At 42.4% G+C, this 15,434-nt stretch overlaps 1 protein-coding gene across 11 annotated transcripts in view; it reads left to right on the top strand.

The window, feature by feature from the left end:
- HERC1 (HECT and RLD domain containing E3 ubiquitin protein ligase family member 1) overlaps positions 1 to 15,434 on the top strand; it is a 119,514-nt gene that overhangs the window by 36,770 nt on the left and 67,310 nt on the right. For 10 of the 11 annotated variants that reach the window (XM_035130891.2, XM_035130895.2, XM_035130893.2 and 7 more), the window contains exons 19-29: positions 1,571 to 1,744; positions 2,878 to 2,992; positions 3,085 to 3,205; positions 4,759 to 4,930; positions 5,108 to 5,414; positions 6,390 to 6,510; positions 7,710 to 7,761; positions 12,844 to 13,112; positions 13,688 to 13,903; positions 14,742 to 14,862; positions 15,023 to 15,260. In XM_035130891.2, coding sequence (XP_034986782.1) covers positions 1,571 to 1,744; positions 2,878 to 2,992; positions 3,085 to 3,205; positions 4,759 to 4,930; positions 5,108 to 5,414; positions 6,390 to 6,510; positions 7,710 to 7,761; positions 12,844 to 13,112; positions 13,688 to 13,903; positions 14,742 to 14,862; positions 15,023 to 15,260 — 1,906 coding nt within the window. The remainder of the gene's footprint in view (positions 1 to 1,570; positions 1,745 to 2,877; positions 2,993 to 3,084; positions 3,206 to 4,758; positions 4,931 to 5,107; positions 5,415 to 6,389; positions 6,511 to 7,709; positions 7,762 to 12,843; positions 13,113 to 13,687; positions 13,904 to 14,741; positions 14,863 to 15,022; positions 15,261 to 15,434) is intronic. The other variant, XM_035130896.2, reaches the window with a different exon arrangement.

The raw sequence follows: 15,434 nt of genomic DNA, 5'->3' as shown, positions 1-15,434 counted from the left end.
CCAGCTATACTACTAATCTTCTTTCCAATCTAAAAAGAAAAACACACACACATCTCTATTCTACTTTCCCTCCCTTGCCTGAAATTTTTCTGCAAGAACTTTCATACTTTTATAAAATCTATATATCATTTTCTTATTCCATTTTAAATCTTATCTTCTAATTTTAGCCTCTTCCCCCCCTGTTCACGGCACCTCCCTTCTCGGATCAGCAAATTCCATAGTCCATAAACCAGTTTCAAACCGTTTTAGCCAGCCTTTAAACAAGAAACCTTTTTCCATTTACCCCACTCCCTTTCTGCGAAATTTTACATGTCCAAATTTTCCATTCCCTCGCTGTTGCCCCTTTATTGTTTGTATCATCCACTCAATGTAGGTAATCCTCTCCCACGGTCTTTGTTCCCTATGGGTATTCTGAAGTCCAGACATAATTTCTGCTCCCCCTTCCATGGGAGCGTCATTCCCCTGATTCACGTGCTCAAAAACTTTTTCCTCTTTCTTCTCATTACAGACTTCCTCTTGATCCAAAAACTGACATGTTTCTCGCTTTCCTTCTGTTTCTTGTTTATTCTCTTGTTCCAACGTTTTTTGTCCCTTGTCCCCTTGAAGAAGTCGATTTGTTTCCTCTAATTGAGCAATCTGTTTGTGTGTTCCGATAGTAAGTTCCCATAAGAATTTCAGAGTCTTTTCTTTAAATCCAACTGTGTAATCGTATGTTGACATTTTTGCACTCCTCTCAAGGACACAGTGCAATCCCAGAGCACAGGAAGTGTTAATATTTTTCATTCGATCGCCATTTTTCCAAACTGGTTACAATGTATTCAGAAATTAAAATCCATTACTTGTTTCTAAATTGTAATCCAAGGGAGTTTTCGTAAGCAACTTTTACAGCTCAGTTTATCAACATTGTTTCAAAACTCCCTATTACACAAATCATGCTGAGTCCGTCAGGACCGCCGATTCCAGCGGTAGTAAGAGACTCTTCTCTCTTATTAAATCTCATACTCTCCCCTCTACCTTGTCACCAAGGGGGATTTCAGCACAGTTCTTGCAGATGCATAGATATAACAAATCCACAAATGACTTGGCAATGGGTATTTTCTTAACTGTTTCCACTTTCAATCAATATGGGGGAGATCGGCTTCCGTTTTTTAAATCTCCTCCCGTTCCAAATTTAAGTCCCAAAAAGAATTTTTTTGCCTTCTTACTCACGGTAATCTATTTTTTGAGTCCTTTTTCTTTGGAAGTATTCAGCGCTCTCCGCCTCCGGAACGGAGCTTCTCTTTGCGAAGACAACAATGGTGCTCAAAATGGCCCCGCGACTACAACCCTCCTCGCTCTGGAGCTCTTATCAGAGCCTACCAGAGAGTTGGGGAGTCCGAATTGGGGCTCCGCTGAGGCTTTTCGTCCCTATAACGCTCGATATAGGGCTCTATGGGGTGCAGCGGCGCCCCCGCTGCTTCCCCCCCCCTCGCAAAGACGGGCTGCCTCGGAGATCGAGGCAGACCCCACCGGACGGCGCTGGCGCTAAACCGGAAGCCCAGTAATGACGTGACTTTTCATCTCATTTTAGACAAGTCCATGAGTTCCTTGTTAGAGGTAGCTCTTTCTGGAAATGAAGAACAAAAGCCGTTTGATTACAAGCTTTGCCCAGAAATCTCTGTCTTTGTGGATTTGGCTTTGGGGTGTGCAAAGGAGCCTGCTCGTAGTCTCTGGGTCAGCATGCAGGACTATGCAGTGAGTAAAGGTAAGTTCTTGGAAGCAAAAGAGCGACCTCCCACAGTGACAATAATTAAGCTTATTTTGGAGGAGGGGCTCTTTCATTATTTGTTTAGTTAAAAAAAACCAGGGTGTGGAGGCACTTAGAACGCTTAAAATTTCAGTGAAGTCCTTGGGGCACACCATTTGAGAAACCACTTTGTCATGGCCATTTTAGTTTAGGAAGGATTTGTATTTTCTGAAATTAGTTGCATTTCTATTGTAGTCAACTTGCTTATTAAAATAACTGTAAATTGGACATCTGCTGGCACAACCATATTGTTTAGAGCAGTTTTAGACACAAAATAAATAGCAACTAGCATAGAACTGCCCTGTTTCTCATATTTTAAGACATACCCATAAAATAAGCCATAGCAGGATTTTTAAGCATTCAAGGAATATAAGCCATACCCCGAAAATAAGACATAGTGATAGGCGCAGCAGCAATGCTGGCCGCGGCAGGAGGAGGAGGAAAAAAATAAGACATCCCTTGAAAATAAGCCATAGTGGGTTTTTTTGAGGAAAAAATAAATATAAGACGTGTCTTATAATATGAGAAACACGGTACATAACCACCTGCCTGCTGACCACACCTCATGGCAGTGAAGTGTATCTGCCATTACTCTGAAAAACCCATCCCAATTTGATAGCTCGCTTCATATAACTTGGTGCTATTTCATGGTGTGGGTGGGTAGGAGTGCAATATTTTTGGGTGAATATTGCCCGGTGTCAGAGCAGTGAAGTCCTTAATGAGGCTTTTAGCAAGCTCTGCTCACTGATCATGCCACATGGCTATTGCAAAATGAAAAGAGGAACTTCCCACTGGTAAGACAGCAGAGCTTCAAGTGAATTTAGGGCCCACTCTTACCTCTGGCTCCACCCACCACTGGCATGCATCCCCAGAAGGTTTTCCATTGAGGGAATGCAGCCCTTGGGGTGAAAAAGATTCCCTACTCCTGGTTTAAGGCAAAAATGCAGGCTGAATGATTGAAATATGGCTGAATAATTTGATGCTGTTTTAACTCTGAATATTTCCTGACTGACGGTCGAATAAAGAATGATGATGATGAACTGTGAATATTTCAGGAAACTGATCAGTTCATTTCCCCCTACCTCTTTCAGATTGGGATAGTGCCACCCTGAGTAGTGAGTCACTTTTGGATACTGTGTCTAGATTTGTTCTTGCTGCCCTCCTGAAACATACAAATTTGCTTAGTCAAGCAAGTGGTGAGAGCAGGCAAGTATCCAAAAAGCATTTTGAGACCTTTCTCCCTTGTGTTAGAGAGATTTCCTGTCCTCTTAGCCTAATGTAACTTTTGTGTCTTTTAGGTATCAGCCTGGCAAAGCCTTAGTAGAAGTATATCGGTGTGTGTATAAAGTGCGGAGTCGTTTGCTTGCTTGCAAGAATATGGAGCTTATTCAGACTAGGTCGTCTTCAAGGGATAGATGGGTAAGACTAAAGACTGGCTCTTCGGCTCCTCTTTCTTATGTAGTGTAGGAAAATTGCTTTAACATGAAAGACTGCATAGTTGATTATTTTTTTGAGACCAACAATTATGTGAGCCTTTGTCTACAGTTTTGCTCACTTTCAATCCTATTTAAATGTGCCCAGTATATTTATTTCAGTTTCAAAATTTTGCTTGGTTCTGTTTTCTCTGTAGCTAGGGTTTTGTTTTGTTTTTTTTAAAAAAAACATTCCTTTGTTTTACAGAATGTTTTAATTTTTGGGGGGGGGGGTTCTGTGGACCGCAAATAAAGCTGTGTTTTTAAAATAATTTGCCTACTGCTTTGAATTGTGGGGGAGTGGTTTATAAGGCATATGTTGGTAGCTGTTCCTTCCTTCAACTGGACTCAGGAGATGCTTCTCTGCTTCCTGGTCAAACTGCTTTGAGAAGGAGGAAAAGGGATCTTCTAGCTCTAAGCCAGGGACGCTTTTTTGCCTGCTTTCCTTTCTTGCTTGTTCTTAAGAAGGAGGTTGCTGGACTAGTTGAAATTTCCCGATCTGATTCATCAAGGATCTTTTTCTGCTCTTCTGCTCCTGCCAAAGCAGTTACAGACTTGACATGTTGGTGCCATTCCTCTTGCATTGCCCCTCCCCTTAGAAGGTTCCACAAAAAAAACCCTTGTCATTATCGTCACAAGTATAAAATTATTGTCTGCATCCAGTCACACAAGCACAGATAGTGGAATTAGTACTCCATCGCTTCATACATTTTTGCAGGGGCAGTCATCCTGTGACCTGTGCTTATGGTAAAGCAATTTTGCCACTACCATTTTGCTATTAATTCAGCTCCACAGCCTGAAAGGACTGTGTGAGTCAGCTGTTGTTCAGCACAATCACTACTGTTTCCTGTTTTTAATTTAGGGGCAGATTTTTCCCCAGCTTGAACCCAACCTTCCGGGAGCCACATGCCAGTGGTGGATGGGGTCAGAGGCAGAAGTGGGTGGATGTGATTCTTACCCCCGTACAGAACACTATACAGTGGTACCTCGCTAGACGAATGCCTCACAAAACGAAAGTGGTACCTCGCAAGACGAAGTTTCCTATGGCGCGCTTTGCAAGATGATTTTTTTCCGTCCCATAGGGTGCTTTGCAAGACGATTCCCCCCCCCCCGTCTTGCGAGGCACCCTATGGGAAACCGCACTTCAATGCGTTCCTATGGGAGCCGCTTCACAAAACGAATTTTTTGCTATACGAAGCGACTCGCGGAACGTATTAAATTCGTCTAGCGAGGCACCACTGTATTCCAAAACAAAAGTCAGGTTTCTACTTACCCTCCAGGCAAACAAAGTGCTATCACATTCAAGGACACATTCCAGCTGTGCTGTGAGAAAGGGTGTGTGACTTAAGGAAGAATTCCAGGGACCAGGTAGAGAGAAGGTTGCATTTGGCCTCCAGGCCTGAGGAACCTTGCCCCTGGTTTGATTAAAGAACATACTTCTTATTAAGCAATGAATTCTTCATATCTTTGAACCTTACCCTCTCCCCTCCCCTATCCCAGATGTCAGAAAATCCAGACTCTTTGGACATTGATGCCCAAGAGCACCCCTTTACTCGGACCATTGATGAAGAAGCAGAGATGGAAGAGCAGGCAGAAAGAGAAAGAGAAGAGGGGCACCCAGAACAAGAAGAGGAAGAGGAAGAAAGGGAGCATGAAGTTATGACAGCTGGCAGTAAGTAAAGTTTGGAAAAAGATTCCACAGAAGCTTGTTCAGAGAGTGTCCCATTAAAATGAAAGGGGCCTTCAACCGGAGTTTTATCTGTGATGAAAAAAGTCATCTGAATAATTTTTACAGCCCTTGAGCTCTGCCTAGAAGTTAAGACCTTTGTTTTTGTGTTGCATGTTACAGAAATCTTTCAATGTTTCCTATCAGCCCGTGAAGTAGCTCGCAGTCGAGACCGAGAGAGAATAAATGGTGGGGCAGGGGCTCGAATGGATGACCAGTCCCCTCAGTCCCAGCAAGAACGCAGAGTCAGCAGAGACCTTCCCGAGGGACAAGATGTGTACACAGCTGCCTGCAACTCTGTGATCCATAGGTGTGCTTTGCTGATTCTGGGAGTCAGCCCCGTTATTGAGGAGCTGCAGAAACGAAGGGAGGAAGGGCAGTTGCAACAGCCATCAACTGGTACCGCAGAAGGGATTGGACTCATGACCAGGTGCGATTAATGAACTGTGCACAAGAGCAGCCAGCAGCTCTTGAAACCTTGCTGAGTAGATCCTCAGTAATCTGCTAAGGTAGGGTAAGCCTGCCAAATCCTAACAATAGGCTTCAGAGGTCCTACTGTTTGCTCCAGGGCAGTTAGTGGTACATTGGGCAGGTCTTAGAGTCAGGCCCTTTCCTTTGGTAGTGCCTAATTTGTGCAATGAGCTCCAAGGGATGGGCGGGGTGGTGGTGGAATATGCCAGGCTTTCTCTCTTACTCAAGTGCTTAAGACTCAAATGATCCAGTAGCATTTTGGTTTCTGGTTGTTGCTGTGTGAGTTTTTGGCTGATTTTGTGGAATTATGTGAAATAATCTGGTTGCTAGCTTCTTTTGATATAGAAAACTGGAGTACACACACGCACACACACACACAACAAAATAAAGCTCATGGAAAGAACATCAGGGTCAGTTCCATACAAATGACCTGCATGGAATTGTCCCTAAAATTTGTGGTGAAAGGGGAAGTCCTTGTTTGAGAGAGCATTCTATGGGCACATCAGACTTCCCTGTGCATAATGTTAAACCCTAGGAGCTGCACTTTGCCTGCTCTTAGGGAATCATAGAATTGTAGAGTTTGAAGGGACCCCAAGGGTCATCTATTCCAACCCCCTGCTATGCAGGAATCTCAACTAAAGCATCCATGACAGAGGACCATCCAACCTCTGCTTAAAAACCTGCAAGGAGTTTGTTCCACTGTCAGATGTTAATCTCCTTTCTTGTAACTTGAATCCATTGATTTGAGTCCATTGATTCCATGGGACAGCCATTGAGATATCTGAAGATGGCTATCATATCTCCTCTCAGTCTCCTCTTTACAAGGCTAAACATACCCAATTCCCTCAACTGTTCCTTCCTCATAAGGCTTGGTTTCCAGAGCATTTATCATCTTCAATTATTATCTTTTCTTTTTTGCATCTGCATGAAACAGAAGTGAAAGCCTTACTGCAGAGAGTCGCTCAGTCCACTCTAGTTCAAGTTACAAACTGATGAAATCACGGAGTGAATCTGATTTATCTCAGCCTGAATCGGATGAAGAAGGTTATTCACTGGTAGGTGAAATACTTTAAAGCTTTGCATAATGTCACTCTTGCTGGTTCAGCTGTTGAAGATGCACTTGAAATGTTGTGAGTCTGTGTTGCAGTGGGATCTGCTTTCACATCAGCTCAGGACTTTATAGGTAGGTTGGGGCAAGCCATCGCCCCCAAAGTGTGCATGGGGAGTTTACATGCAGTGGGATCTAATTATTGCCATTGCTTAATTTCAACCCTCTTTTCCCTGCTCTGTTTCCTCACAAGTTGACTTCAAAATTCCCTTGAAGTTTGAAAAGCCACTCATGGCATTGTGCAAAGAACTGCCTTGCTTACCTTAAAAATATGTTAGGAGAAAACAAGGCATGACATTCAAAAGAACTTGGCAAATCAAGAATGTGGGCAATCCCACAGATTACAGAAGAATATTTAGTGTTAAAGTTGTGTCAGTGGCAGCATGATGAACCCAAGCTGGTCAGTCTCATGACAAAGTAACTTCAAACCATGGGTTTGAATAGCAAATGTCAAGTTAATTGACTTACTTGTTTTAAAATTGGGTGCCTGGTTTGTATGTAATGTTAGGACCAAGATCTCTTTAAAGGCAATGCAGACTCAGCAGAAGTCTCCCTTCTAGCTATGCAAGAGTAGGAGAAGAGAAGCAGGAATATGTGAGACCAACACTTTGCTTATCCACTTAGCAGCATGCCATGGTCTAGGTCGGATTATGTGAGAACTGGCCCATGGTATGATTTTCAAATTTGAGAGACCTGTGCAAAAACATGTGTTCAAGTTCAGCATGGAATGCTTCCAAGTATAGAGGTGGTTGTCTTTCGGAAGTGCCCCACTATGTTTTGTGTTCATTATATTGTATTTGGAATTGTTTACTCTGGTAGTAAGCTGCTGCATATAACTTATAAATGAAAGAGTTACCTTTTTGTTTGCTGGTTAGGTGGAATTCCATCTCACAGTATCAGAGAAAGGCAAGACAGTGAAGGCCTCTCTGTGATCATTTGGCTCATGCCTTCCCAGAACTTCCCCATACAGTAGCCAATGATATCTGCCTTTGCTTACTTTTCTCTTCCAAGCCTGCCCCTTCTGTGTTGTGTCTGTTAAATTGAAAGCCAACGCGAACAAACTTGAGTACATTGGTAGACATTGTATAAATGTAATAAATAAGGTATAACACTAACACTCTTTTTTGTTATTGTTATTCACTATAGAGTGGAAGACGAAATGTGGATTTGGACTTGGCATCATCCCATAGAAAGAGAGGTAATAGTTTGTGTAGAAAAGCCAGTTTTTTAGAGTAGTGGTCTTGAAACTCTTAAGTCTCAGAAAATCTTTCTGTGTTGATTGGTCTGCTATAGAGCCCCTCTATACTGCAGGGAATTATGGAGACACACACAGTTCACGCTCCCTGGAATCTGTGTGTGCTCCAGAGTGTTGTCAAGTTGCGTCTGCAGCTCTGTGTTGCAGGAGATTACTGGTAATGGTAGGTAAGATGCCTTTTGAGCAGCATGTCTGTCAAGACTCTGGAAGACGATTTGAAAAGCCACACTTTGACATACCTGTAATAGAAGGTAAAGAACTATGAGAGCTTTCTCCAGCCATTTAGTGCAGCAATTTCACTCTTTGCCTGCTTCTGGACCCAAAAGAGTGGGCAAGTTGCAAGGGTGATTTATCCTGGACAATACCCTTGACTGAGATCCTGGAGAACCGTTGCCATAGGGTGTAAACAACACAGAGCTAGGATGAAAGAATCAGCAGGGAGGTTGGTCAAAAAATTGCTTCAGTTCTGTGCTCATGTCTGCTCCCCTTGTCCCTGCTCTGCTTTCCTTGGAAAGTATCTTTGGGACTTGAACCCTTCATCAGGCTTTGGCTGGATGAGTGAGTTTATTCCCAGCTCTTAGTTACTCCTAGTTTTAATTACTCCTATGGAGAGGCATCTTCTTGGGGCAGCTCTTGCCTTATCTGATAAGCTCAACCTGCTGCCTAACACTCTATCTTTAGAACACACTGCCATTTTTCAAGTGTGAATGTCACCTCATGAATTATTGCACAACTCCTCTTAAGCATTCACATGGCAATGGGATATGAAGTGGTGCAATAATACCCCATCACTTCCTTACACTGCAGGAAGTTTGAGAAGCTGCACATTCATGAACGTTGCTCAAACATTTCCCCCTCTTAAAGCTGTTTTCCATGTATGGACAGAATGCAGATTGAATGTTGTCTTCTGTACCCAATGTCTCTCTTTGTCTTCTGATTCTTGTGTGGTAGTGTGTTTACTCCTTTTTGGCCAGTTGAGCCCCAGAAAAAAGAAGAGCTCCAAGCAAGTACATGACGGCATGTTGTGATTTTATTTTCTCTCTCTAGCTTGCCTACATACTTTATAAAACATAAAATATGTGTAGCAGTTGTTCCACATTCATTTTGAAAATTTCATTACTAGAACCTGGCATTTAAGGACAAGTAAACACTGGGGTTTTTGTTCCATCTAATGTTGGCAGGTAGTTATAGGCATAACCGCTCACTAAAAATTCAAGTTATAAGAATGTATAAGAATTTATGTTCAGGGGATCAACATTGAGAGGATCAATGAATCGTGTACTTGGCATGTTTCAGAAGCCAGGTTCATTGGCTGGCATCTCCACTGAAAGGGCTGCAAAAGGTCTACTGTATGTGACCCTAGAGCAGCCTTCATCAGCTGGGTGCCTTCCAGATGTTTTGTGGACTATAACTCCCATCAGCTCCAGTCAGCACCATTGTGCTGGCCTGGAGTTATAGTCCAGAACCTCTGGAAGGCACTAGGTTGGGGAATGCTGCCCTAGAGAGTGGACCTCGCTGCCAGTTTAATACTGAGAAAGGCAAACTACAGGGTTTGAGCATGAAAAACTGTACTTGCAAGTAATATAATAGCTTGTTTAAACCAAAACAGGCAGCTTCCCCCAAACCTTTCTTGAGGAGTCTTGTTAACTTAATTCAAAAGTATGACCATACTACCATTAATACTCTTATCTGCTGTACCACCTTGTTCTGCAATCCCAGGCTTGTCAAATCCTGTTCCTTGGGATTTTTATGCCTTGTGGAGAAGTAGTTCACATGGACTTCATCTGAACATAAGAAATGTGGTGCTGGATCAGGCCAATCTAGTCCAGCATGCTGTTCTCACAGCAGCAAACAAGAACCAGGACCCAAACACAAGAAAACTCTCCCCTCCTATAGTTTCCAGCAATTGCTATTAAGAAGCATTCCTTCTCTGACTTTATCTTTTGTTGCTCCACTTTCAGTCCTCTATATGACTCATTTTTGCACCGGATAATTCCCACTGAACTGTTAAGGGCCTAGTGAAGAAGGCTTAAAATGGGAGTAAACAAGTTTTAGAATTCCAGGCAGAGCAAACACAGTAACATCATAGTAAAACTCACCCCCCATGATAATCCTGTAATTTATTTTGTTTTAAAAATCCCACTCTTTCCCCAAGCAGTGCAGGACAATATAGGTGATTTCTGTTCCGTGCCCCTTTATCCCTGGAACAGCCCTGCAAGGTAGATTAAAGTAAAAGGTAACAGGTAGCCTCGAGTCACTCAGTGAACATCATGGATTAGTAGGGATTTGAAAATGGGTTTTAATTGCCCTAGCCCAACTTTCTAACCTGGGGCTACGCAATATGGAACCCTCCAGATATTGTTGGGAGTACAACTCCCATTATCCCTGACCACCATGTTGTCTACCACTGCTCTAATCACAGCAGCACGCTGGCTGATGCAGATGAACTGTGGCTTTGTTCTGTTCTCATATGCAGGATGCCTTGAATTAGATGTGTTCAGACCATCTTTTTAAAAAAACGCACCAGCTCTTTCTCTTGTCCTTTCAGAGTCACTTCACAATAACACTCTCTTGATCACTTTTAAAGAAAACTTTTAAAAACCACAAATTATTTTACATGCTTGCATTTTGTGTAGTAGCCTCTTTGATTTTAATGGTTGGGAGTTTCTCAAAGCACTTGGATAATCATAAATTTGGAGAACTGAAGTGTGCTAATCATACAACATCCCATCTAAAGGGGAGGGCTTAATGAAGAAAGTCATTTTAAATTTGCATGGAGATCTGTAGTTAGTTTTGAGATTTTAGAGAAAGTAATTCCAACCCACATTTTAAATGTATTAAGTGATTTTTTGTTTAGATTGTGTTTTTGGTTACTCATTAGAATATGGGCTTTAAAAATACGAGGCAGTTATGTACTTTGAGCGAAACCAAATTATTGTTAGAGAATTGAACACTTGTGTGTGGTACATACATACATGATTTTATTTACATAATCCATATAATTAAACATAACAAAAGTAGTCATAAATTGTCAGGGGGACTCCTTACAGGGAGCCTCCCCCAGTCACCCTGACCAGCACTTCGCCCAGCGATAGCGTCAGCAGTGGGTCAGGAGGGAGCGGAATGGAGGGAGGGCTCCAAGATGCTACTGGTCCCTTGCACCGACTCAGACGGCCAGTAGAGGAAGGAAGGCTCAGCAACGCAGTGGAGTCACAGCAACATCCCCGCCAACCAAGGGGAGGTGGGACGCATCCCCTTCTGGCGCCCGATTTGAGGCGCACGCCCAGACGTAGGGTGAAGGGGAGGCGTTTTGGGGTCCCCAAGCTCTTATGATGGACCAGAAACTGGAAGGCGGTATTGCCAGATTCTGGGAGCGACTAGGCAGTCATGTTTTCTGATGTCTCTGCACTGTAAATAGTATGCACAATAAAACTCTTAAAGACAGAGCAGACTGGAGCGTCTTTACTCGGGAGTAGCTGCAACAATCCCCTGACATAAACAATAAATAGAACATTAAAAAATACAAAAACAAACCGAACAATTTCCTCATAAATCACAATATAACCTAAAATAAAGATACAAAAAACCCAACATGAACACACACCCCCAGCAAAATTCCAAACAATATCCCAGCCCAAGAGTCTGTTCAGCAGTCTCAGCTTTTGTAACTGTAGTCAGTCAGGCCAAGTGGGAAAGGTCTGCAAGACAGCAAACAAATTTTCCAGGACTCACAACCAAGGTGGTATTCCCCCCCCCCCAAAAAAATTTAGCTTTCAGATTTTCAAGACAGAAGCTTGCTTTTGGCTGCATTTTGTGCCAATTCTCACAAGTTAAATAAAGACACTAAACTTTGTGAACCAGTGTTTTTCATGTACATTTTCATGAATGCAAGAGATTAGTGTACCAAGAGGCATTCTGAGGAAGAAACCAAACTAAAGAAAGAAAGGAATCTGTTGGATGATGCTGCTGCCTTGGTGCGTGTGGCTGTATTGGTTCACGATAGCATCAGAAATTAGGAGGTACATCTAGGACATTCAATCCATTAAAAAGGGGGCTTCCACAGAAAAGCTACAGACCTTGGAATCGCCAACACACCAAAGCTTTTCTCTTTTTCCTATCAGCAGTTCAGCTGAACAGTGCAACAGGCAGCAAATTTTGAAAGCACAGAATACTACCGCATAGTCACTGTTTCCATTTTAATTATAATTCCATGCAAGCTTACACTTAACTCATTTGGTAGCAGTATGCAGCAGCAATGCAGGGTGTGCATAGCTGTCATCTGATAATTGGAGTAGTTCTCGCCATCTGTTTGGCCATCCCTGTGTAGCTGTGCACACCCTGCATTGCTGCTACATACTGCTACCAAATGAGTTAACTGATCAACCTATGCAGCAATTTGGATGGGACCAGAAACTGCTTGCAGCCCCATTGGAAATTTGGGTGTGGGAGAGTCCTTGAAATCAAAAGGAGGTTTGCTATATCACATCAAATGAATAGAAAACAGCTTGGAAGGAAGGCAGAAAAGAAATAATTAGTGTGAGTTTACTTGCCCTTTACCCATTCCTGTACCTGCGTAAAGTTTTCTTTCAAAGCAAGCTATGTATCATCCACCTGCTTTGCCCTTAATAGTTTAATAATGCTGGTCAGTCACAATCCTTGCTTTACAATTGAATGTTAAAGAAGAAATGGAGTGCTCAGTTTGTTTTGTGGCAAATGGTTCTTTTCCCTCAACCACTCTCTGTTTTCTTTTATTTGTGTTACCATCTTATTCAGTATATAAGCTTTCAGCGGTTTGAGTGGCTTCTGCCTTTAATTTTCTTCTTTATGTTGCTTAAGGATTTACTGCTAGAAAAACATAGCTGAAGTTACCTTCCTTCAAGAATAGTATACTTTGCTAACTGTGTGCATGAGATGATAAGGAATACCTTTTACCATCTGTTGCAAAGCTGCCCATTCACTACTACTTGTCAGTGTTATTTAAAATCACTGCGTTGGAATTAATGAAGTTCTGTTGTGTGTTTCTAGGAGCAGTCCACAGCCCAATTGAAGCACTAAGTGATTCATGGACTCGACTGAAGCACAGAGATTGGCTGTATAGCTCTATGTGTTTGTTTGGGGAGTCCGATTTTGATTTTACAAAATCTGTTGGAGTTCATACTCTGATTGAAAATGTTATTAGCTTTGTAAGCGGAGATGTGGGAAGCTCTCCAGGCTTCAAGGAGCCTGAAGAAAGCATGTCAACGAGCCCCCAGGCCTATATTATCGCAATGGAGCAGCAGCAACAGAGGGCAGAGGTGTGTATTGTAATTACCTATATTCCAGTTAATAATTGTAGAATGAAAGATGCTTTGGAATTTTCAGTTTACATGCTTTGCCCAACTGTAACTTGTGGGGAGGCAATTATTTCAGGTTACTTTACAAGAGGGAGGTTCTAGGATGCATGAGTCTGTAATGGCCTCTCTGCCATCACTTGCATGCCTTGGAGGAAGTGGGTGTGACCTCCCAAGCACATCATGTTTGCTTCTTCCTGCTTGGGCATCAAAGGAGCAACATGCCGGACTATAGCAGTCAGTCAATCGGGATTGTATGGGTATTCCTAATGCATACGTATTACATGTGGGGTTGTGTATGCAGCCAGGAAGGAAGGAAGGAAGGGGTTGCTTTTGGAAAGCAATTTTGGCTGTGCAAGCGAAGTGTCTCCCCACATCTCTTCCTTTATTTTCGTTGATTGTTCTTCTGTTCCTAAAATACTTTCATCTGTTGTATGTGGGGGTCATACAGGCCTATACTCTGTATTTGTATCAATGCACTTGAAGGGCTTTGTCTCCCAAGGGGTAAAATGCAAACTATTTTTAAACATTGTTTTTAGCTGAGGCTGGAGGCACTTCATCAGATTCTGGTGTTGCTTTCTGGGATGGAAGAAAAAGGCAGCACTCTGTCCATAGGAAGTCGACACGGCCCAGGCTTTCAGTCCTCTTCGCTTCTCACATCAGTGAGGCTGCAGTTCCTGGCTGGGTGCTTTGGCTTGGGTACTGTAGGACATGCAGGCTCCAAAGGAGAGAGTATCCGTTTGCATCATTATCAGGTAAGGGATGCTTTGGCCAAACGTTGGAATTCTGTCAATTGTTTAAAGCAACTTCTCATTGTGCTGCATTAATAATAATAATGATGATAATGATAATAATAATAATAATTATTATTATTTATTTATACCCCACCTATCTGGCCGGGTCTCCCCCGCCACTCTGGGTCCCTGGGTTGTTTTGGGTCCCTGGGTTCTTTTCCTATTGTGTGTGGGGGTGTGTGTGTCATTCTGCAAGCTTTGGGGTTGCCACCAAGCCTGATGATAGCTTATATATTCAAAATATATGATGCCATTTTGGCCACACAAGCAGTGGCGCTTAGAGTCTTAGAATCATAGAATCGTATAGTTGGGGGGCACCTTAGGGGTCATCTAGTCCAACCCCCTGCAGTGCAGGAATTACAGCTAAATAATCCTTGACAGATGACCAACCAAACTCTGTTTTAAAACCTCCAATAAAGGAGAGTTTCTGATTATCATATATAGAGGGAATGATAGTGGATTTAAGTCTGGAATGGGGTGTACTAATGTAAATAGACACTGTAGAAGACAACTGGAAGCAGAATATGTGCATATCCTATAAATGTAACATTTCCTTAGTGTTGTGAGATTCCGTATGATAGGAACCACATTGTGCTGACAATTGTGTAATGCAAAGACAGTTGTTTCCTATATTAGGCAAGTCATGAAAGGAGTTAAATGTAGTTAGCCAATGCTACACATTAGCAACCTTTCATAAAATTGGAAAAGTTCCTGAATTATACATGGTAAATGCCTTAAGTAGCATGACATCAGTGCATATCCATAGGGATGGGTTTCACAGTATGTGATTTTTCCATAGGATGGCATCAGGGCAGCTAAGAGAAATATCCAGACTGAAATCCAAGTGGCTGTGCACAAGATCTATCAGCAATTGTCTGCAACTTTGGAAAGAGCCCTCCAAGCAAATAAACATCACATAGGTAAGAAGATCACATTTGATCTTGCAAGGTTTTTTGCTGCCAACAGAAAACAAGTCAAATGTTCCTTGTCTTATTTTTTTTCAATTCCTGAGCAGACTTGAAATGTCTCTAAGTATTTTCTTTATATTTTGGTGTGTGTTTGTGTACATGTGTGTATTAGAGGCACAGCAGCGTCTCCTGTTGGTAACTGTGTTCGCCCTGAGTGTTCACTACCAGCCAGTTGATGTCTCCTTGGCCATTTCCACTGGCTTGTTAAATGTCCTGTCGCAATTATGTGGAACAGACACCATGCTTGGTCAGCCACTGCAGCTCTTGCCAAAAAGTGGCATTTCCCAGCTCAGCACAGCTTTAAAAGTAGCCAGCACCAGATTACTTCAGATCCTAGCTATTACCACAGGGTAAGTATTAACTGTCTGTTTTCTGAATGATCATTCATCATCTCAACTCTCCCAGATATTTTAAAAGCAGTATTTTCCCCATAGCTAGTTCATCAACACTTTTTATGTCCTTGCAGTGTAACTTGGTAGTAAATTGGATATGATAAAACCTTCAGTTTGTTGGGAAACAGTTTT

The sequence above is a fragment of the Zootoca vivipara genome, chromosome 14, assembly GCF_963506605.1.
Source record: "Zootoca vivipara chromosome 14, rZooViv1.1, whole genome shotgun sequence".
NCBI classification, from domain to species: Eukaryota; Metazoa; Chordata; class Lepidosauria; order Squamata; family Lacertidae; genus Zootoca; species Zootoca vivipara.
This window is presented reverse-complemented; position numbering and strand designations above follow the sequence as displayed.